Source organism: Sceloporus undulatus, chromosome 11 (genome assembly GCF_019175285.1).
Source record: "Sceloporus undulatus isolate JIND9_A2432 ecotype Alabama chromosome 11, SceUnd_v1.1, whole genome shotgun sequence".
Lineage (NCBI taxonomy): Eukaryota > Metazoa > Chordata > Lepidosauria > Squamata > Phrynosomatidae > Sceloporus > Sceloporus undulatus.
This window is the reverse complement of record NC_056532.1, coordinates 7,520,187-7,542,644: the sequence shown is the minus strand read 5'-3', so window position 1 is coordinate 7,542,644 and position 22,458 is coordinate 7,520,187. Positions and strand designations below refer to the sequence as shown.

The 22,458-nt window shown below is 46.1% G+C and overlaps 2 protein-coding genes across 2 annotated transcripts in view; one reads left to right on the top strand and one right to left on the bottom strand.

The window, feature by feature from the left end:
- The window catches only part of ACACA (acetyl-CoA carboxylase alpha), a 121,833-nt gene extending 102,824 nt beyond the window's left edge, over positions 1-19,009 (bottom strand). Inside the window, 12 exon segments of the mRNA XM_042442393.1 lie at positions 419-589; positions 1,393-1,602; positions 1,992-2,102; positions 2,513-2,619; positions 4,522-4,620; positions 4,727-4,808; positions 5,976-6,085; positions 6,866-7,004; positions 7,221-7,353; positions 12,569-12,824; positions 13,989-14,035; positions 18,758-19,009. Coding sequence (XP_042298327.1) covers positions 419-589; positions 1,393-1,602; positions 1,992-2,102; positions 2,513-2,619; positions 4,522-4,620; positions 4,727-4,808; positions 5,976-6,085; positions 6,866-7,004; positions 7,221-7,353; positions 12,569-12,824; positions 13,989-14,035; positions 18,758-18,882 — 1,590 coding nt within the window. The 5' untranslated portion in view covers positions 18,883-19,009.
- SHPK (sedoheptulokinase) overlaps positions 1-22,458 on the top strand; it is a 938,822-nt gene that overhangs the window by 459,719 nt on the left and 456,645 nt on the right. The gene's annotated exons all lie outside the window — the stretch shown is intronic.

Here is a 22,458-nt window from a genome sequence, read left to right as displayed (position 1 = left end):
TGATTTTCAAATATAATATCTAACTAGATTTTATTTCTTTCAAGTAAATACCGCAAGAATTTAGCATGCTCAATTCTCTACTGGAAATACACACACATATTACGTCCCAACTAACATATAAACACACCCCTCCATTACAAAAGAACTACCAGGGAGCGGCCTTTAAGCCCTACATTAACACAGTTACGTTTGCACAGGCAAGTATCTCCGTTCGCCAGCCTTATCTGCCCTTGGATCTGGTCCCAGGTGCAAGAGTGATCCATGATTCATGTCTTACTCCACTGGGATCTGCTACCTCTTGCCTTGGCCCTCCTCTGTGAGGCTGCGGCAGAACCGGTTATGCCTGCCGAGGTTTCACCGATGGGCCCCGCGCTTTACTGCAACCTGCGGCTGCCTCCCACAAGGGCTCCCCACTCACCTGGAGCTGAGCGGAAGGCAAATTGACGTCAGCCACCATCTCTGTGCAAGGATGCTCCACCTGGAGCCGAGGGTTGAGCTCCAGGAAGTAAAAGCTGCCATCCTGGCTGTAAAGGTATTCCACCGTGCCGGCACTCACATAGCCCACCATCTTGGCAAGCTTCACCGCACACTTAAAAAGAAAGAGGATCGAATCAAGAATGGATAACCACTTGCTTCCGGACTGAATCCGAAACGCTGGCATCGATGTTTAAAGCCCTAAATGGACACAAGAGGGGGCCTTCTGAGTTGTGGCACCTCACCTGTGGAGCGGGCATGTTTCTAGTTTTGGATAAAACCAAGAACGCATGCTCATGTTGTCAGTTTTGCATAAATAAAACATTTGACACATGGTGAATTGCTCTTCTTTTTTTGTGGTGCAGGAACCTCTCTCTATCTTTTCATGTTATTTCTGCCCCGGCACTAAACTTTCTGTTAAAGAAGTCATGCCCAGGAATGTGTCTGCTTTGGTAACTGAGTTATACCCGTAATATGGAAGAAAAATCCAGCCAGGTTTTATCCATATCAATGGTCCCCAAACTTTGCCCTTTAAGAGATGTTGGACTTCAGCGCCCAGAAGCTTCAGCCACGTTGGCCAAGAGTTTGGGATTCTGGGAGCTGAAGTCCAAAAGTTCTTAAAGGGCACAGTTCGGGGACCACTGATGTATATTAATCTGCAGCAGAGGTCTTTCTTAGCCCTACTCTACAAGATCATTTCAAAATGGCAATGCCAGGAATTGTACCTAGTGTCTTATGTAAGCAAAGCAGGTGCCCTTACCATAGTATTGTCAAGGTACCCTCTATCTGTAGTTTGATATTCTACAGCCAAAATTTCTTGGTAAGATGTAGGATGAGTCTTCATGAAGGTTTTGTCACTTAAGCGAGGATGCAGATGTCTCACCCACCAAAGCCAAGAGGTACAGCCTTCGCACCCACCTGCTCCATTTCTTCGAAGACCACCAAAGTGGCAATTGAGGCCGGCGCCTCTTCGATGATCTTCTGGTGCCGGCGCTGCACCGAACAGTCCCGGCCAAAGAGGGAGATGGCGTTGCCATACTGGTCAGCAAGAATCTGGACTTCCAGGTGGCGGGACTGTTTGGCAAGGCGCATGACAAAGATGGGGGAACCAGGCACTTCAGCTTGGACCTAGGAATCACACACACAGGTAAAAAACAGGCAAGTTTCTCTGTTTGGGCTGGCACTCCGGTTCAGCCTTGGTTTAGCAGAGGCCCCCAAAGAGAAGACATGGAGGCCATATGCTGTGAAATTTCTAGAGCAGTGATGGTGAACCTTTTAGGGACAGAGTGCCCAAACTACAACCCCAAACCCACTTATTTATTGCAAAGTGCCATGTCCCTCTAGCTTTTGAGTAACAAACTTTGGCAAACTCTGTGCTGGGGTGACGGCACATGTGCCCACAGAGAGGGCTCTGAGTGCCACCTTTGGCACCCGTGCCATAGGTTTGCCATCACTGTTCTAGAGCCTGAGCTATTGTTTCTTCAGCCCACAAGTGGAACCTATAAAAAAAGACAGACCTGTCTGAAAAGATTGGGGAAGTCATCGGCGTTGTTCACCTTCCGGATCCCTTTTCCTCCTCCTCCTTCGGAGGCTTTGATCATGACGGGGTAACCAACTTCTTCCGCTGCCTGAACAAGAATAGTGAAAGGATTACCAAATGTAGACTTGAACCAGACAAACCAGGAACTCTGTAGATGCAGAAGGCTTTAAAAGATGCTGTTCCCCAAGACTCACCCCCATAGGTTAGGTCCAAGCCATGATTCCTGGCTTGCCACTGCTCTAACAAGCCAGGATTTGAAGTTGGGCTTCAACTACTGCAACTAAGCTTGTTAGAGGAAGGGATGCTATGGTCCATTCTTGGATGAAACACTGAATTTTAATGCTCCGGCGAGTCCACAGTTGGTTTAACCACCCCTGATTTCAGGAAGAGCCATGCGCTTGCTCATGAACACTAAGCAAGGGCTCTGAAGGATTCTGGCTTCGTGTTTTGTCAAGTGTTAATCCGCACAGCAGTAAGTGTGCAAGCGGCAATGCCTACCCGCAGCCCATCGTCCACGTCCTTCATGCAGCCCTTTTCGTACAACTCCTGGGGGACGTTCAAGGTGCGCTTCTGGAAGTCGCTCTCTTGCCAATTGACTTGGAGGCCTAAAACCCAGAACGAGAACCACATTGCTTCAAAACCGCACATGTGCATAGACCTTCCTATGCTCCTGCTTATTTTATCTTTGACTATGAAAAAGAACTTAACAGAAGTCAGGGTGGGGTGGATAGGCATGCCTCAGTAACATAGAAGTTCAGCATAGTTAAAAAGCACATATCTATAAGCTACGCCAGGACTGGGAATTCGTTGGCGGTCTTACATCTAAGTACTAACCATGGCTAACAGTATCTAGTGCCTTTGGGGTATTTGGGGCAAAAAGTCCCATCCCCTGATTCAATATTATGAATATTTCCATCACATTTCACAGGCCTTAATGAACTATTATGAAAGTCACAGCAGGCACTTTGGAGGAGAGAGAGGTGGGAGGTGATTTCTTTTCATTTGCAATATACCCTCCACCCATTTTTGACTCATCCTAATCCATTGCAAAACCACTCATTCTACTTTTCAAAAACTCCTCTTTGCCTGATCCGAATTTCAACTTTGAGACTTGAACTTTTGTCACCCACATGCTGGAGGCTGGGAATTCAATCGTGCCCATCAACTGAGAGGCATCTACTACTTCAGGCTGCGGAACCATAAACCTCCCAACTGTCTTCAATTTCATCTCCCAAAAGCCCTAGTCAGCATGGCCAACGGAAAAGATGATGGGAGTTGTAAACCAGTCTAAGGCCAGATACAGACAGGCCAAAATAAAGCTGCTTCGGGTCACTTTGGAGGTATGGTGTTTCAATGATACATGCGTCTTAAGAGTCCAGAAGCCACACCAAAGCCACGCTCCAGTCCTAAAGACTGGAGTGCAGCTGTGGTGCAGCTTCCAGACTCTTAGGACACATGCATCATTGAACCACCATACCTCCAAAGTGACCCGAAGCAGCTTTATTTTGGCCTGTCTGTATAGGGCCTAAATATCCCAAAGGCATCAGATCCTGCCTGATCCCGGAAGCTAAGCAGGGTCAGTCCCAGTTAGTCTTCAAGTCCTATAAAACTAAACACACGTGTCCCTCCATATTCACTAGGGTTGGAGGCACTAGACCCCCGGGAATATGGAAAAACCACAAATGACAAAAACACCATGTTTTTTTACCTGAGAGGATACCTCTCTAAGAATCTCTAGGTCCTCCAGGGCAACTCTGTGGTCAACGTCCGACAGACACTGACCATAGAACTGCGTTGGAGGAGCTACGAAGGCCTAGTAGAGTCTTCTCTCTAGGAATCTCTAGGTCTTCCAGGGCAACTCTGTGGTCAACGTCTGACAGACACTGACCATAGAACTGCGCTGGAGGAGCTACAAAGGCCTAGTAGGGTATTCTCTCTAGGGATCTCTAGGTCTTTCGGTGCAACTCTGTGGTCAACGTCTGACAGACACTGACCATAGAACTGCGCTGGAGGAGCTACAAAGGCCTATTAGAGTATCCCCTCTAGGAATCTCTAGGTCTTCCAGGGCAACTCTGTGGTCAACGTCTGACAGACACTGACCATAGAACTGAAGTGGAGGAGCTACAAAGGCCTATTAGAGTATCCTCTCTAGGAGTCTCTAGGTCCTCCAGGGCAACTGTGTGGTCAACGTCTGACAGACACTGACCATAGAACTGCACTGGAGGAGCTACAAAGGCCTAGTAGAGTATTCTCTCTAGGCATCTCCAAGTCTTTCAGTGCAACTTTTAGTTAAAGTTGACCATAGAATTTACTGGATGACCTAGATATTCCTAGAGAGAACACATTAATCAAAGCCGCAAATATGGAGGAATGAGTGTACGTTTTAACTGGAACCTGAATTACAAGATGCAGTTGGTAACCAAATTACTGCCCAAAAAAGAGCTCCACGGCTAAGTTGTCATTACCAAAGAGACCCTTCCAAAAGGAGGAACTCTGTAGGACCTTACCACTGCCGCTCCAAGGAAGTGTGGGGATGCCCGCAGTCTGGGCCACAATCGACGAAGCAATCTTATCTCCTAGGGCCCACATTGCTTGGCTCGGCGGACCTGAAGAGGTAAAGGAGAAAAGAGGCCCAAAGGTGAGACCGAATGAAAATGAAGGTAAGGATTCAAGCAACAAAACTGCAATAGCAGTGGGGATAAGTCTCCTCACCCATGAAGGCAATGCCATTTTTGTGGAGCAGTTCTGGAAGTTTGGGGTTCTCAGAGGCATGGCCCCAGCCGGCCCAGACTGCCTGGAGGAGGAGATGGAAGAAAATGAAGTTACATCTCTTTACGGTCTCCTCTGCAAAAATTAAAACTGCAGGTAGTCAACCTTTTGTGACTTCTACTACGTTTGCATTCACTTCATATCAATGGAGTGAAGGATCCTTTGCTCAACACCCCATCTAGAAGCATTAATGGTCTAAAATCCAGACAATGACATCTAAATTTTAGATACTGAGGCCCCATACAGACAGGCCAACATAAAGCTGCTTTGGGTCACTTTAGAGGCATGCTGTTAAATGATGCATGTGTCCTAAGAGTCCAGAAGCCACGCCAAAGCCACAATCCAGTCCTAAAGATGGGAGAGCAACTTTGGCGGAGCTTGCGGACTCTTAGGACGCATGCATCATTTAAACAGCATACCTCCAAAGTGACCTGAAGCCACTTTATTTTGGCCTGTCTGTACGGGGCCTTAATTTCCTTTTTTCATTCATTATTTCCACTGGATTTTCTTTTCAATGTAGTGGAATCATCTGGATCATTGCTGCAACCCTAAATCGAAATACCTGGGAGTATATGGATTTAGCGGTAATCCTATACTGAATTACGAACCATTTAAGTCCAAAAGGACTTCCTTGTGAGTCGACACAAACAAAACTGCACTGTAAGTATACCTTTACGGTTATCCAACACATTAGCAGAAACAACACGATGCTCAACACAAGAAGACTTTACACATCGCATGTTGGCAAATACATGTACTCCATCCCTTGCGCAACATGGCAGGGAACCCCAGGGCAATCCCAGCCTTGGGGTTTGAGGACACACAGGATTATCGTAAGTACAAGCATAAAAGCCTGTGACAAAGAAACGCCTTTAAAGAAAGGGTTTTTAGACCCGCACAGTCCCTCATTTTTTGTCCTTGACTACAGACTTAATGGGTTGCAGCAGCATGTCTGCAGCAAACAACGCAATACACTTTGTGGCATAAGAACTTATCCTTATTCTTTCCATGCTAAGTATCCTAAAGGGCTTTTGGGGGCAATTTTTTGTAGGGAGGAGTGCAGGGGGGAGTTGCCCATGGTTGCCTACCCTTCGTCTAAAACAACGCATGCAGGTCTGCCCCATCTATGCATACTTAATATGTGGCTCTTCAAAGCTCGGTTGTGTTTTCTAAATGCCAGGTTCAGCCTCACCTGAACAGGAATCCGTTTTGCAATGTCCAGAATCAGTTCCACGTTTGCATAGTTGTTGTTATTCGGGCCTCCAGGCACTGGGACATAATGGTCAGCCATTTTAATGTACTCTGTGAAGATGGGAGGGGGAAAGGAGTCAATATTTGGCATTGCAGAAAAAATAAAAACAGCCAGAATACAATATATAAAGCATACAGCGCATCCTGGGATGCATTTGAGATTCAGGGTTGCATTATTTAATATGAGAGGGAAGGATTTGTATGGAGTTGGCTCTTTTGTCTCTGCCAGCAATACTGTTGCCGTTCCACTTAAGTACACCAAATGTCAAGTTCCTCTCAAGGGTGCAAACACTTTCCCAAAGTACATTTAAGACCTGAAAGTGGAAAGAATTCAGGTAGAAGAAGAGCAAACAGAGACCAATGCTGAAGACGGGAAGGGACGCTTGCTCAAGCGCCGAAGAGGGCTTTGCACATGGCAAGAAAACCGTGATCAGGGAAGCATCTGACAAAATAGGACTACTCAGCGGTGGTTGGCTAGTCCTTTCTTTGAAATGTAGCCTATAGTACCTGGTTTTCCTTGTCACGCATCCAAGTCATGCATCCAAGTATGACCCTCTTAGTTTCCAAGACATGGGTTCTGGTGCCTTTTATATAGGCCACTTTATAAATATATATTTATAAATATATATGTATTTTACAAGATTGTCATGAACCAATGGAAAACTAAACCAAAGTCAAACGCCACATCTACAGCAGAACACACCCTCAGGTCCAAAGCTTCTGTTGCAAGCTATCGCCCATGCAGCACCTTTACATTCCCATAGACTGACCTTTGCTAGCCGCAAGAGTACCGCACAGAAAGAAGAGAAAAGCCAGATTTTCAGGACTTACCTGCATTGGCTTTTAAATCCTCAGGTGTGACCATGACAACAAAACGGATGGCGCGCTCGTTCCGAAACATTTCGTAAGACCACCGCCGGATGGAGCGCATGCATTTCACGGCTGCGATCCCGTTATTGGCGATGAGAACCTTAGATGAAGCCAAGCAAGGTGGGTCAAGCATCTCGCACATTCGTGCCATCTCAGTGCTAATGGTTGGCAACCAGTCATCCATCCAGCATAGCTACACAAATCCACCCATGAGCACAGAGACTTAGACGCTACTATCTACATAACCAGGATATCAACGCAATGTGGCCGCTCTTGTCATTGTCATCAACACAAAGAGAGAAAACTTGCAACTCACCTTCTCAATGACTTTGTTCCCTCCAAAGCGAGTGACGAACTCTGCCGGAGACGCAACGGTGAAATCCCTCTGCAGGTCGACTTTCTTTCTATCCCGGCCTTGCTTCATGAGGTGGAGACCGGACATACTTGGCCTGCGGAGAGAAGGGACAGCGCAACGTAAGACCTGATATCAATGGAAATCACTCACATGGAGGTGGAGAACCACCAGACAGCTGCTTCTCAACTGTCGCCGTACGTTGAAGCAGACTTGACATCAAATAGGACAGGAAAGATAAGGTGTTGCTTAACCCAGGAGAGATAAGGAAAGTGGCCTCATGTAACTCCGTAAACTATGCACCAGCCTGAGGCCCTCCACAGTTGTTGGACTGCAGCTCCCATCATCCCCCAACTTTGGCAAAGCTAGCAAGGCCTGATGAAAGTTGTAGTAGAACAGCAACAGGAGGAATACACGTTTAAGAGGAAGGGAGGTACAGTCCTATGGCAAAGCAGACCGTTTGCATTTACAAGGCCACCGATTCAAATCCTAGCCATTTTAAGATGGTTTGGGCAGCCCTGGCCTTGACTGGAAAAACAATCTGGTCTAGAAGAAGGCGGCTGCCTATCTATGCGCCTTTCACCCAGAAAGTGGGAAGCAGACGACAGGGTTTGCCAGAAAATGCCTTTCTCGGCTTAGAATCCAATTACACAGCCTTCCGTTTGAGAGCTGGATGCCAAAAATACACAGAAGCCTGAAGGACAAAAAATACACATTTCCTAAAATAAACATCCAAGGCAGGGATGGATGTTCCCACACTGCACTTTCCATCGTCCCTCACCGTTGTGTTAATGCTCCGACACCATTGTGAAGGCCATAGTTTCCCCATTGCTCCTCTCAGGTAAGTATGCTTAGGCTCTCGGCCTCAATGTACCTTTGAGTTCACGTGTGTTGTGTGTGGGCGCATGTACCTTCAAGTCGCCTGTCACCTTAAGGCAATCTCATGGATTTCAAAGGTTTTTCTTAGGCAAGAGGAAGAGGTTTGCCGTCGCCTTCCTCTGAAATATAGCCAACAGCACATGGTGTTCCTTGACGGCCCTTCATCCAAGTACTAACCAGGCCTGGCCCTGCTTAGCTTCCAAGATCGGGTGGGTTTGGGTGCCTTTACTGAGTTAACCAGGAGACTGTCAATTCGTTCGAAACTTGCTCACTGACCTCCCTGCGGAGCAAAAACCGCTGAACCAGTTTGTCGAATGGAAAGTCCTGCAGAAATCCAAAACCAACCAAAACACTTTGTCCAAGCCATTTCCTACCTGCAGCGTTGAATCTCAGCCTCCCAAAATGGGCACCTTACAAAGCCATTGATACATTTGCTCACTGCTCAAACATTATCAATTGGGGTCTACAAACAGAATGCCTCAGGACCCCTCCAAAGGCAGACCAAATCCACAAACCTCCCACCGTCCCACTGGTTCCCCTACCTTTGCAGCATATAAGTCCAGAAACCTCCCACCGCCCCAGTGATTTCCCCTACCTTTGCAGCATATGATATCTTATCTCCTGGCTTTCTTCTGTTGTTTCATCCATGCTGTCTTAGGGATCGAGATCTGTCCCCTGACTTAGATCCTGGGCTGAGTGGGACAACCAGGGCTGCTTGTTCTCTCTTCCTTGGCTGCTGCTGCTGCCTTTAGCTCAATTCCTCCCTCCCAAAAAAAGCCTCTTTGCATGATTTTTTAACCTTTGTCCCTCTGTTTTAACCTCCCTCTCTCCTGCGCATTGGCACAGAGCTCTCATCCACACGCTCCCCCCGTGGCGCGCATTCTGGATACTCAGCCGGCGATGGGGGAAAAAGAGGCGAAGAAGGGAAAAGCAAATGCTGATAGGTCCGAAAGGCCGGCCGAGGGAGGAGAGGAAAGCACAGCTGATCCGAGGGGCTGGAGGAGGAGAGAGAAAGATCTACAGGTTATGTAATGGGGCTTAAAGGGGAATGGGGAAAGAAGAAGCGGAGTCAATCCTTGACCATCCTCCTCTCCAGGTTGCTCCTCCTTGCAACTGGCAATGTGCATAAATGATGAAAGCAGGAGAAACAGAGGTTTATGGGGGGTGCTTGTAGAGACGGAAGCATCCATTGCTTGGAATATAGTGATGATTTTCTTTAAAATGTGCATCTCAGCAAAATGTATTCGCTTCTCCTTGTTTGCTGCGACGGAGCAATACGGCTCCTCCGCTGTTTGGAACGCACAGATTTAGCTCCCAGCAGAGTTGCAAGCCCTTATGGGCAGAAAAGGAGTAAAGGAACTGGAGCGGTGTGGGTTATAAGCAAGGTCTAAAGGGAATCTACGCTGAATAATCCCACATTAAGATAAGGGGATATCGTATCATGCACAAAACTGAATTCTGCAACAGAAATACTGTATATACTCATGTGTAGGTCTAGAAATTTGGGTTAAAATATTGACCCAAAAAACCCGAGTCGACTAAGTACTGTATTATAACTCTCAACTTTATATCAAAACCCATAATTTTGGCCCCAAAACCTGCCCTCGACTTATACATGAGGTTGACTTGTAGTCGGGTAAGTCATGCACAGCAATGCAGATTGCAGGATTTATTCTGTTCTTCAAAAGGACGGATAAAACCCTACATCTCACTATCGATCCTATTCAGAAACGTCTGTGCAACTTTGGGGGGACATGCATTTGTGAGCACATCTCCGCGCCTTTACAACAAAATAAAGCTGACTATGAAGTAGGTTAGGCTGAAAGATGTTTGCCCTCAGCGTAATGAGGGATGAATCAGGACCTCTTCAACTTAAGGTGTTTGGGGGCAAGACTTCTTCAGAGGGTTTGCCGCTGCCTTCCTCTGAGGCTGAGAGAATGTAACTTGCACAAGGTTTTCATGGCCAAGTGAAGACCAACAAGGCTGTTTGGTACACATAAGGCTAGATCTTCCTTCCATAGAGGACAAAGACCAGAGGAGGCAGGATAACCAGACAGAGGCTACACCTTCCTTCTCCTATTGAATAGTAGGATAACAGTCCTATGTCTCACTATATGGCTTTTAACAAAGCTTGCCCTAGGAAAGGTGTGCCCATATAGCCCGCAAATGCGAATTAACTGCAACTGATAACACAGATTTAGGCACATGATGCTCCCTAGCCTTGTCGACAGCGGTCCCTTTAAGCTGGAAACCCACTCAGTTCAAAATTGTATGAAGTATGGGATATGTATGACTGTACCTAATAAAGAACAAGACGTAGTTCAGAAGTATTCTTCAAACCCATGAATTCATTCTAGCCAACCCAGCGTTAAATGCTCTCCTAAGAGGATCTGGGAAGGCCAAACACCACATTGTTTTCTTTAAAAATAGATAACAAAGATGACGAAAACATCCTCGTCATGCGCAGAACAAGCACAGAGGTCATTTAGTTAAGAAAATGCCAAGCAGAGGCCCTGTCCAAGTGCAGCTAAAGGGATGTGCTCCTCCATCTCCAGAGAATGATACAAAGGTCCAAAGGAAGGACAACGCCAATCCGACACAATCCTCTTTCCCTTCTGGACTTTTACTGAACTACTATCAACAGGGACATACCTGACACACATTAAGGCCAACACATCCGATGCCATAGTAGTGGTTGGCATAAGTGGAAGACCTGACAATGGCTAGTGGAAGAAACAAGATGCATGACTCCATTAAACTTTGGTAGTTTCTTGTTAGCAGAATAAACTAACAGAAGACTCAGCCATCTCTGCCATTGACGCCGGGTGATAAAAGAGGACAAACAGTGCGTGCTTATCTCCTGGTTCACTCGCTGGCTGTGTGGTTCAGTGTCAAGAGCTAACCTGATGAGGAGATATTCACTAGCCAGTCACATGGCCCCGGTTGCGCTTGCATGCGCAAGTCTGGCTTGAGTAACTGTCTGGGCAAACTGGCGCGCTAGCCTGGCAAACCTACAAGTTGGCCAAGAGAGAGATAGGTGAGAAACTCAGGGTCATTTGTCAATGTTCAAGACTCAGTCTCGCATGCCGAAAACTGTGGCACCACCTCTGGGCAAGTGCGAACATATATCAATAGAGACACAGTACTTGTAGTACCTTTGAGACTCACTGAAAGAAGTTGGCATGAGCTTGCCTAGACTTTGGTCTACTTCCTCAGATGCATTTGGTGGAGATGCCAAACAGGGGCACAGTTTGCATGAAGGGAGCACAGATCCCTAAAACTATGCACCGCTGCTTCTTTAACCACCTGATGTAGGTCACTGGCATTTTCCACCTCCATTGCGCCAAGGACTGGTACCCTATTTGTACCCGTTGGCTACAACAGTTTTGTTCTTTCCTGGAAGCTCTCCAAGGATGCTTCAGGGAGTCAGAACAAGGACCACCATTTTGAGAAGCTCTGAGTTAAGCAACAAAGTTTGGGACAGAGAGGGAGAAAGAAGATGAGAAAGAAAAGGAAACATGGGGCGAACTCTGGATTGCCATTTGAGGTACCAAAGTAGCAATGGACAGATTCAAACTGAAGGGCATCTACAGTCAATGGCTGGGATCCTTAGACTGCAGAAATAATCCGGTTCGACGCCACTTTTAACTGCCGTGGCTCAACGCTATGGGATTCTGGGAACTATAGTTTGTTGTGGCACCAAGACTAGATTAATTTGGAAGATTGAGTGGAGAAAATGGCACCTTTGGAAGGGAAAGAGGTTAAAAAACGATCGCCGCTATCAATAACCTGCCCTCGCAGGTCAAATGACTTTAGGGAATACAAGGAAAGCAAACAGATTGAGAAAGGAAGGTTCAAGGCTGCATGCAATGGAGGATCCCAATCCAAGTGTTTACACATATAGTAGCCACACAGTTTGCTGGATCCCTGGCTTGGATATTTCAGGTGTTGTAATTTTCCATAACTCATCTCTTCCCACGGAGAACTTTGGTCCCAGAGTAACAGCAGCAAGTCCCCCATTTTGTGTTAAAGCTTGCTCTCCGATCATTTGAAACGGCTCACAACAACAGGGAAAATGTTCCTTCCCCGTCCCCTTTTTGCTGCCAATGGTTCCGTATGGTACATTTCCAAACCCCAGAAAATATCACAGACAGACACTTGGGATGCTATTTACAACAGGGATGAGGAATCTTTAGCTCTCCAAATGTTTTTAGTTTCATCTCCCAAAAGTCCCAGTCAATTTGGCCATCGATAAGGGATATGGGAATGTGGAAAGTGCAACTTGTATAGTTTCAAAGGTGGGATGCACTCCTAAAGGGCTCCAACCTTGCCTCCTAGATATGCACCAAGGACCACTGTTTTGGAAGGATCAAAAAGGAAAGTAACAAGAGTGTAAAGCTTCCACAACCAACTGGCACTCAATGCCTTCGTACCTCATATGAATTGCGAGTCCATCTTGGATGCTGGAGGGAACCAAGTCGGAAAGAGAGTCCGAACTGACAGAAACGGGCGACAAAGACTGCTCTTTATCCTCAAGCAGGTCGATTTTCACCAAGGAGCTCGTCTCGTCCTCCGAATTATCCTCCGATACGGAGCCAATGATGAAGCGAGAGTGAGCGTTGAGCTCCAGCAGGGACTTGTCCGCTGGAGCAGGTTCGCTCATCGCGCCTCCAATGTAGGCCTGGACCACTAGAAGAGGGGAGGGAAACAACAACGTCAAGTCTCCATCTTAACCGTCTGAACACCAGTCACTACAGAGGCTGAGAAAGCATTCAAAAGGAGGTGGGGAACTGTGCGGCCGTCCAGATGTTGTTGGACTGCAGCTCCCATCAGCCCCAGTCTGCAGAGCCAACAACACCTGAAAGCTAGGATTTGCACAACGCAACCATCAACAAATGTCTGGGTTGAGAATACTTCAGTTCAGGGGTAGGCAACCTTTTTGAGCCGGGGGCTGGGTTGCTGTCCCTCAGACAACTGGGGGGCCGAACTCAAAATGGCGCCCGGAGCGGCGCGGAAGCTGCAGCGGGGCGGCAATCGGTGACAGGACCAGGCTGGGGCCAACCCCAAGGCCTCGGCGGGCTGGATCCGGCCTGCGGGCCATAGGTTGCCGACCCCTGGCCTACAGTTTACTACCTGTATTAACCTAGCAGCACTTGGAACTATGGAGAGGGGTCATCCTGCAAACACTCCAACCAGCAAATGATGATCAAAAAAGGGATGCTATTTTTGCTACATGAGGTCCCAAACCCGGCAAAGGAACCTTTACAATTCATTTAACTCAAAGGTGGAAAGCCACCCAAGGGTCAGTTCTGTGACCCTAGGAGTAAAAACAAGAAATCCAGAATGCCTTTAGAGGATGCAGGGGTATTTATGTCCCATTTTGGGGTGATCTGGGCTATTTAAAAGAAGGAACCATCTCCTGGTGAAAAGCAAGAGTACAAACACCAACCCCTTCTACTCTCTCATCCATCCAGCCTTAAGAGTTATGTCTGCTGGGATTTCATAAGTTCTTTGACATTGTTCTGCTTTGCTTCATCCTTTCGATCCTTTGCTATATGCCCCTAATGTTTATCCTTGGGTCATAGCAAAATCCATCATCATGGACCCAAAACTTGCCCTCGACTTATACATGAGGTTGACTTATGGTCGAGTATGTATGATATACTGATATACAGTCGAGTATATATGATTATAATGCAAGATTATAATCCATACAGGCTACACAATTCTCCTCCCGTCGAGATAAAAAACCGGATTGCCTAGAACTAAGAATTTCAAAGCTCTTTTTCCAAAACCTCTGAGCTGCAGGCGCTCCTTGGCCAGCGTTCAAGCGAAGGTTTAAAGGAAGCTCACCTCTTGCGATCTTTGTTATCTGCGTTGTTATCCACTGCCACAACGAACTGCAAAGGGAAACACACAAGACAAAGAGATTAGAGGCAGGTGGAAATCGGTCCGGACTCCAGGTATCTCCGGTTGAAAGGATGAATTAGCAATTGATGTAGGAAACCCTTTGTCCAAGGGTTCGTGAACACACAACAGTCAGGGTAGATGATACTGGGATAAACTGACAACAGGAATATGGATCTAAGTTTTACAAGAAGGGCCCTAGTGCTATGGTTAGAGTTGCTAAGCTGAGACTATCCCAGGCCCTGAAATATCAAGACTAGTACCTGAGATGTAAGGATGACTCCCTTGTGAATGTGGTACACCATTCAAATCAAAGATGCCACAACTAACAGGTGAGGAAGGTATACATACACACTCTTTTCTTGATACCGCTCTCACCCTGAGATTCCTCCCCCGGTCCTGACGTCCAAAGAAAAGGGGCCCGACTTTTGCGATCCACGGGGGATGCTGGAACCAAACCCCAGCGGATAAGAAGGACCCAGTGTACGCTTGGGTTGCTAGGTCAGGACTATGCCAAGCCGACTATGCCAAGCCTTTAGATTTCAGGCATGTAGGTGATGATGCCCCATGATGCCGTAAAGGGAAATCCCTGTTGATACCATTAAGTATTACATACATTAATCCTAAACCACAGTTACACAGGGTAGGCTATTCAAATACCAAGTTCCAAGTCCGACGAATGTGGTAAATAGGTATATATGCTCTTTCCCCTTGCCCTAAGGACTGGGGGAAAGGGTCCAGGCCCTGGGTTCTGGGAGTGTTAATCCCCAAATGGACCTTCTCCAAGCTCTGTGTGTCTCCTAACTCAATCCGCGGGTGAGCCAAGAGCTTTGGCAGGTACCAACAAGTGCCACATGCACAGAAGAACCGGCACGACACACCGTTCCCACTCAGATTCCAGCCTTGCACCACCTGCCTGCCTTCTGCAACGCACAGAGACACAGGCGCACACCCAGGAGGCCTCTAACCCAGCTCTAAGTCGCCCACACGGTTTTACTATGATTGTAGGCCGGCCTCACCTGACAAGGCTGCCTCCCAGGTCTTTCCCAAGACTCGCCACCTTCTCCAGGCCTTTCACAGTCCTAACGTTTCCGGGCTAAAGAGAAACGCATGAGCCAAGAGTGCTAGGCCCTATGGGCCACAGGCAGCTCCTGGGTGCAAACCTACTATGTGCAACCTTTGAGGGCCCCATGTAGCATTTTCACATCACCCCGGTTTCTAAACATGTCCCAACCCACTTTTACTCCACTTTTGTAAGAGTTTCCATTTTGGTCACCAAAGTTAAGAGATCTAGATTCCGTAACATGCTAGTTGTTGAGTTTGTTCACTTTTCTTCTGTTATTTGCACATGTTCAGAAAGGGATATCTTGGCTACTGTAGGCATGCGCATAGAGCTACGCGTAGGATCCTCTCGAGTAGGGTCCCATTCCTTCCCAACTCAAGCTTTATTGCTGCTGCAACCTGGCACTGAGAATCTATCGGTGCATCTACACTGTAGAAATAATGCAGTTTGACACCACTTTAACTGCTATGGCTTCAGTTTACAAAATCCTGGGATCTGTAGTTTTGCGAGGCACCAGCAAACTTTGGCAGAGGAAGCTTGCAAAACTACAAACCCGAGGAGTCCATGGTACTGAAAGTGGTGTCAAACTGCATTAATTCTGCAGTGCAGATGATTAGCATGTTTCTCCAGCCTTCCTTCACCATCGTGATGCCTTTCACAAAGGCGGCATAGAAGTGCATTAGAAGCAATGCTGCCAAAAAGCATGTCACTGCTAAGATGATAAGGAGGGAAAAAGTGGGAGTAACCGAGGCGTAGAAAAGACTTTGTAAAAAGCTTCTTTGTCAGAGGTTTTGTTAACAGAGGCCCATACAGACAGGCCAAAATAAAGCTGCTTCAGGTCACCTTGGAGGTATGCTGTTTAAATGATGCATGCATCCTAAGAGTCCAGAAGCCACGCCAAAGCCAAAGCCAAAGGACTGGAGCGCAGCTTTTGCATGGCTTCCAGACTCTTAGGTCACATGCATCATTTAAACAGCATACCTCCAAAGTGACCTGAAGCAGCTTTATTTTGGCCTGTCTGTATTGAGCTAAAGGTACACTTGTGCGCAGATACAAATGGTCAGGGCGAGGAGACGACAAAATACACACTACTTAAGCTTGTGGGATTTCAGCGCAAGGCCTAAATGCATTCGCTAATCCTCCCGAGGCCCCATACTTCTTCCAGCCTCATCTCATAATACTTCAATTGTTAGTAGCTTTAATAAGAAACGGTTTAATAGTCAAAAGTGGGACGTGCGACAAAAAGTTGCGACGCAGAACGCTCCTGTTAGGAGTCCAGAAAGCCATATCCTTTTCCAGGACACTCTACTCTATTCTTAGTCCTTTGGTTTAAATCTTCAAAGACATCCAAAGATTTAGGCAGAAGAAGAAATGTTAAATATTTTAAGGGGGCAAGTTGGAAGAGAAGAGGCCACAGCATCAAAATGGAGGCCAACCAGGACCGCCGATTTCAACTTGCCTATTCCAGGATGGACCAGAGACACCCTAAAACTGTGCCTCCGACTCAGAAAGGCAGTTCGGTCAATGATACCCAAAGTCCCCCAAGAAGTAAGTCCCCTAAGGACTTACTGTACTCCTCGTCTCCCATTCTCAGAATACATCTCCTACCAAAGCATCCCAAGCCATTGTGTGCCTCGTAACCAGATCTGAAGTCAGACTGAAATGGATCTGGAATGCCAGATACCAGAAGCCAAGACATCCCCACATCCCATCATGATACCTTACCAGGAATTGAGATAACATGAAGATGAAGGCTTTCACGGCCAGCATCCATAGTTGTCCCATATGAGGGACGTCTCATCCTTCAACCTGTTGTAGATGCATTTCGAGGTGGGCCAACATACAAGTCATATTTCAGCGTATCCTCTTCTTTTTAGGGCCCAAGAATGGATCAACCTTGTTATAAATGAGTAGATACCCAAAAGAAAGCTCCAACTATCGCTCCTTGGAAGAGTTGCGGCTTACAAATGGCAACATCCAGCCACAGGTGATACCTATCAGATCAAGAGTAATCTCCTTTTCGTCTCATGAGGATCCCGACACACAAAGGTATGCGTTCATTCTCACTCTCAAAGAAATGCTCATATAGTAGTGGTTTGGGGCATCATACTCATCTAGACCCCGACTCTAAGCCCTTTCCCTCTTAGATTAAGGGAGGCTCCCTTTCCTGCAGCCATCCTCCTTTCTTGGGAAGGCCTTCCTAAATCATGCGCCGGCGACATACTGACCCATTTTCGGAAGCATTTCAAGGCACCCGACGCCAGGCAACCCAGGAGGGCTGGGAATACTAATATACAGTCTGCCCTCCATATCCAGATTCCTTATTCATGGATCCCACCATCCATGCCTTGAAAACATTCAATATATAGATACATACATACATACATACATACACACAGTATATATATGTTCCAGAAAGCAAACCTTGATCTTGCTATTTTATATCAGGGACACCATTTTGCCATGCCATTGTATTGAATGAGACTTAAGCAAACCACAACCAAGGGCCCACTTTAATAACAACAACAACAACAACCCCATTGGATTTAATGTGACTTGAGCATCTATAGGTTTTGGGGTCCACAAGGGGCCCTGGAACCAAACCACAGCAAATACCAAGGAACCACTCCAACAATAACAACAACAGCATCCCATTGTATTTAATGAGACTTGAGCACCCAAAGATGTTGCTATCCATGGGGTCTTCAAGCAGATACCAAAACCTAGCAGATACCAAGGGCCCACTTTAATCATAATATCAATAACAACCCATTGTATTTAATGGGACTTGAGCATCCATGGATGTTGCTATTTGGGGGGGCGGAGGGTCCTAGAACCAAATCTCAGGGGATATGCAGGGCCCACTGTATATATGTGTGTATGTATATGTGCATATATATGTGTGTGTAAATAGAAGGGATATGAATAATACATATGTTGTGTGTGTGTGTGTATATACATAAATGGGAGGGATGGAAATAGTGTGTATGTGTGTATAAATGGGAGATAGGAATAAAATGTGTGTGTGTGTGTATAAATAGAAGGGATGGGAATAATATATGTGTGTGTATGTCTATATATTAATGGGAGGGATGGGAATGGGGTGTGTGTGTAAATAGAAGGGATGGGTTTAATATGTGTGTGTGTGCATGTAAGTGGGAGGGATAGGAATAAAATGTATGTTGTGTGTGTGTGACTTGAAGGGATGGGAATAGGATGTGTGTGTGTATAAATGGGAGGGATGGGAATAACGTGTGTGCGTGAGTGTATATAGAAGGGATGGGAATAGTGTGTGTGTGTGTAAATGGGAGGTATGGGGGAAATAGATGTGTGCCTATAAAGGAAGGAAGGGAAGAAGGAAGGGAGGGAGGAAGGGAAGAAGGAAGGGAGGGAGGAAGGGAAGGAGGGAAGAAGGAAAGGAAGAAGGAAGGGAGGGAGGGAAGAAGGAAGGCAGGAAGGAAGGGAGGGAGGGAAGAAGGAAAGGAAGAAGGAAGGGAGGAAGGGAGGGAGGGAAGAAGGAAAAGAAGAAGGAGGGGAGGAAGGAAGTGGGGGAGGGAGGTGAGACTGGAAGAAGCACCAATCCGGGGGCCCTTCTCCTTGTGTCCCCCAGATGGGAAGCCCCCCAGGAGAGCCACGTGTGTGTGATACTCGCCTCCAAGGGCTGCCTCTCCCCCCTCCAGGGCCAGGGCTGGGGCAGCAGGCGGAGGAGGATGCTGCTGCAGCTGCTCCTTTTGAAGCGGTTGTAGGCGAGAGGACGGTGCCAGGCGGCTCTCCCATCCAGCGCCAAGCCCAGCCTGCCCTAGTCCTCCTCCATGGCCCTCTCTGCAGCAGGAGAAGGAGGATGCTGGGGATGAGGAGGAGGAGGAGGAGGATGCTGCTGCTGCTGCTGCTTCATCCCCAGGAGTGGTCCGATGATGGCACAGGTTACTCCCGGTCACTCCCCTTTGACCCCCCTCACCCTCCCCATTGGACGACCCACACTGGGGCGCCACCAATCAGAGCACGCAGGGCACGGTGGCCCAGCGTGACGTCACGGAGGTGGCCTGAGCGCCTCTCCCAGATCCCTGATTGGCTCCCGCGGTGCAAAGGGGAGGAGCCTACAGGGTTCCCCGGGACACGGTCCCAGGCAGTCCTCCTTTTCCAGGACGGGTCCTACGTTCAGGTCTAGAAACCAAAGACCACTCCTTGGAAAGCCACATCATTGTACAGTGATTCCCAAATTCTGGTCCTCCGGGGGGGGGGTTTGGACTACAGCTCCCAGAAGCCTCAGCTATTGGCCAGTATGGCTGAGGCTTCTGGGAGTTGGAGTCCAAAAGTCCTCAGAAGGCCAGAGTTTGAGCATCACTGTACAGTGCTTTTGGGACTCCAGCTCCCAGAAGCCTCAGACATTGGCCAATATGGCTGAGGCTTCTGGGAGTTGGAGTCCAAAGCATTCCTTGGAAGGCCAGAGTTTGGACATCCCTGTACAGTGCTTTTTTTGGACTTCAGCTCCCAGAATCCCAAGCCATTGGCTAATATGGCTGAGGATTCTGGGAGTTGGAGCCCAAAGACTCCTTAGAAGGACAGTTTGAGCATCACTTACAGTGCTTTTTGGACCTCAGCTCCCAGAAGCCCAGGCTGTTGGCTAATATGGCTGAGGCTTCTGGGAGTTGGAGTCCAAAGACTCCTTAGGACAGAGTTTGAGCATCACTTACAGTGCTTTTTGGACTTCAGCTCCCAGAAGCCCAGGCTGTTGGCTAATATGGCTGAGGCTTCTGGGAGCTGAAGTCCAAAATCTCTTAAGGGACACAGTTTGGGGACCACTAATATACATGACCTATTATTTAAATACTCTGGCTCCCAAAATCCCAGGCTATTGGCCGACATGGCCGAGGCTTCTGGGAGCTGAAGTCCAAAACCCTTTAAAGAGCACAGTTTGGGGTCCACTTGCTCATCTAAGACTTTAGTCAGAGAACGTACCTAGAAATGCCAAAAACCAGAATCTGGGACTTTTTCACCACTGAGAATATGTTTCACAAAGGCGCTATAGCCATATAGAAAGAAGTTGGCAGCGTGAGTCTTTCATCGGCTTCGGTCTACTTCCTCAGATGCATTGCTGAAGTCTAGGAAAGCTCCTATTGCCAACTTCTTTCTTTCGGCGAGTCTCAAAGGTGCAAGATCTCTCTATGTACTGACTCCACAGACTAACATGGCTATGTCTTTGTGTTTCCAAGCTCTTGCCCAACAACAAAGGTGGGGCGAACGAGTGGTTGTTATCATTCCTCCATTTTTGTAACACAGTCCTTAAGCTGCTTAAAATAGCCTATTGCACGCAAGACTGAAAACTGGAGAGGGCTCCTGTGCCTTGTTGTGCAAAACGGGGAATTTCAACAGGTGTTGTTTGTTATCTGGTTGCGTGATAAGTAATCATTAACATATTTACAAATGACTTAGATAATGGAAGATAAGGCACGCTTATCAAACGACATGCAAGCGGTGTTAAAATGGGGGTGAGGTAGTGAATATCTCAGAGGACAAGATTCAAAATGACCCCGACAGACTGGAGAGTTGGGCCAAAGCTAACAAAATGGATTCCAACAGAGATAAAACGTAAGGTGCCACATCTGGAAAGATGAAATGTACATCTATAGGACGGGTAACGCCTGGCTTGAAAACAGTATATGCAAAAAGGATCTGAAAGTCTTATTATGAGTGAAACATGAGCCAATGGTGTGACGCTGCAGCCAAAAGAGCCAATGCGATTCTGGATTGCATCAATAGAAGTATAGTGTCTAGATCAAGGGATGTAAATGGGGGATGGATTTGATGGCCATTCTTGGGATCTCTTCCAAGTCTATGATTCTAGGATTCTAGGACTATTATGGAGTCTAGAGGAGCCCTTGGTCACCTAGGCAGACATTACAATCACAATCTGGATGAAAACATCAAGCAGTGATATCAAATTGAATCTTTCCAATCTGAAACTAGAGGCCTATATTCAATTGCAAGGCCCAGTTGGAGCAGACTCACTGAGTAAATAGTAACTTGATCAGCCAGTCCCTAAGTTAAGTCCCACTGTTTGAATTGATCTGCTCCAGTAACGGACTAACAATCAGTTTCGGCCGTTTAGGAAAACTCAGTGTAACCTTCAGTCACAAGTTGCAAGGAAATAAAAAGGCAGCATCCCTACCCAATCCGGAGTTTTTAGACCCCGTTGTAAATTAATAGTACTGTACAATGTTGAATATAGCTAACATGGTGTAACGGTTTGGATGTTGGATTAAGATCGATGCAAATTAAATCGGGTTTTTTTTGGAAATCCTAAAGGAATTATGTTCAAGAAAGCTGATGCCACTTTTTATTTACTACCAGAAAAAGTGATCTACTAACTAAAAAGCCTGAAACCGGAGAAATGTGTGCCTTCTGCTTCCATATATTAACCTATAGATATATTAAGATATTAACCATATATTAACCAGTGCTATAGGAACGATTGACTTCTGTTCCATAGAATGCAGTGCATTTCTGGGAAGCAGATTTTACCTAAAGGAGTTGATAAAAATAATACATGATTAAAAGGAAAGAAAGGAGAGAGAAAGGAAAGAAGGAAGGAAGGAAGGAGCCCTAATTATTATTATTATTATTATTATTATTATTATTATTATTGATCAGTTTAATATTATGCGGCTTTCTTAATAAGAGATATTAGAATCTCTCCACATAAGACTTTTATTTTTGCCCCTTTCATACACTGACCATATTATTATTATTATTATTGATCAGTTTAATATTATGTGGCATTCTTAATAAAATATTGGAACCACTGCACATAAAACTTTTTATTTTTGCCCCTTTCATAAACCGACCATATTTTTATTACTTATTATTATTTACTCTCTGACAAAACAGAACAGTCTGATGACCATATTATTATTATGAATTAATGTAAATAATAATAATAATAATAATAATAATAATAATAATATGGTCATCAGACTGTTTTGTCAGAGTAAATAATAATAATTACAATGTAATGTAATTATGAAATTTATGTTTTTGAATGGTAATAAGAATTTATAATTAAAAAAGAAATAAAGATATAAAAATAAATTAAAATTAAATAGTGATAAGTTTATTGCCGGGACCATTGCAAACAAGAAATTAAATAAACTGAAATAAAATAAAAAGTATTATTTGTATTATTTTATTTATTTATTTATTATATGTTGTGTTTGTGTATCGACTATATTGTTAAAGAGTGTGGTTTCAAATAACTTTTTCCTCACACACACTTTTTCTGTCACATATTGATATATTGAAGGGGGAAAAAGGCGGGAAGCTTAAATAGCAAAGATTTGCGTGCGCGCGCACGAG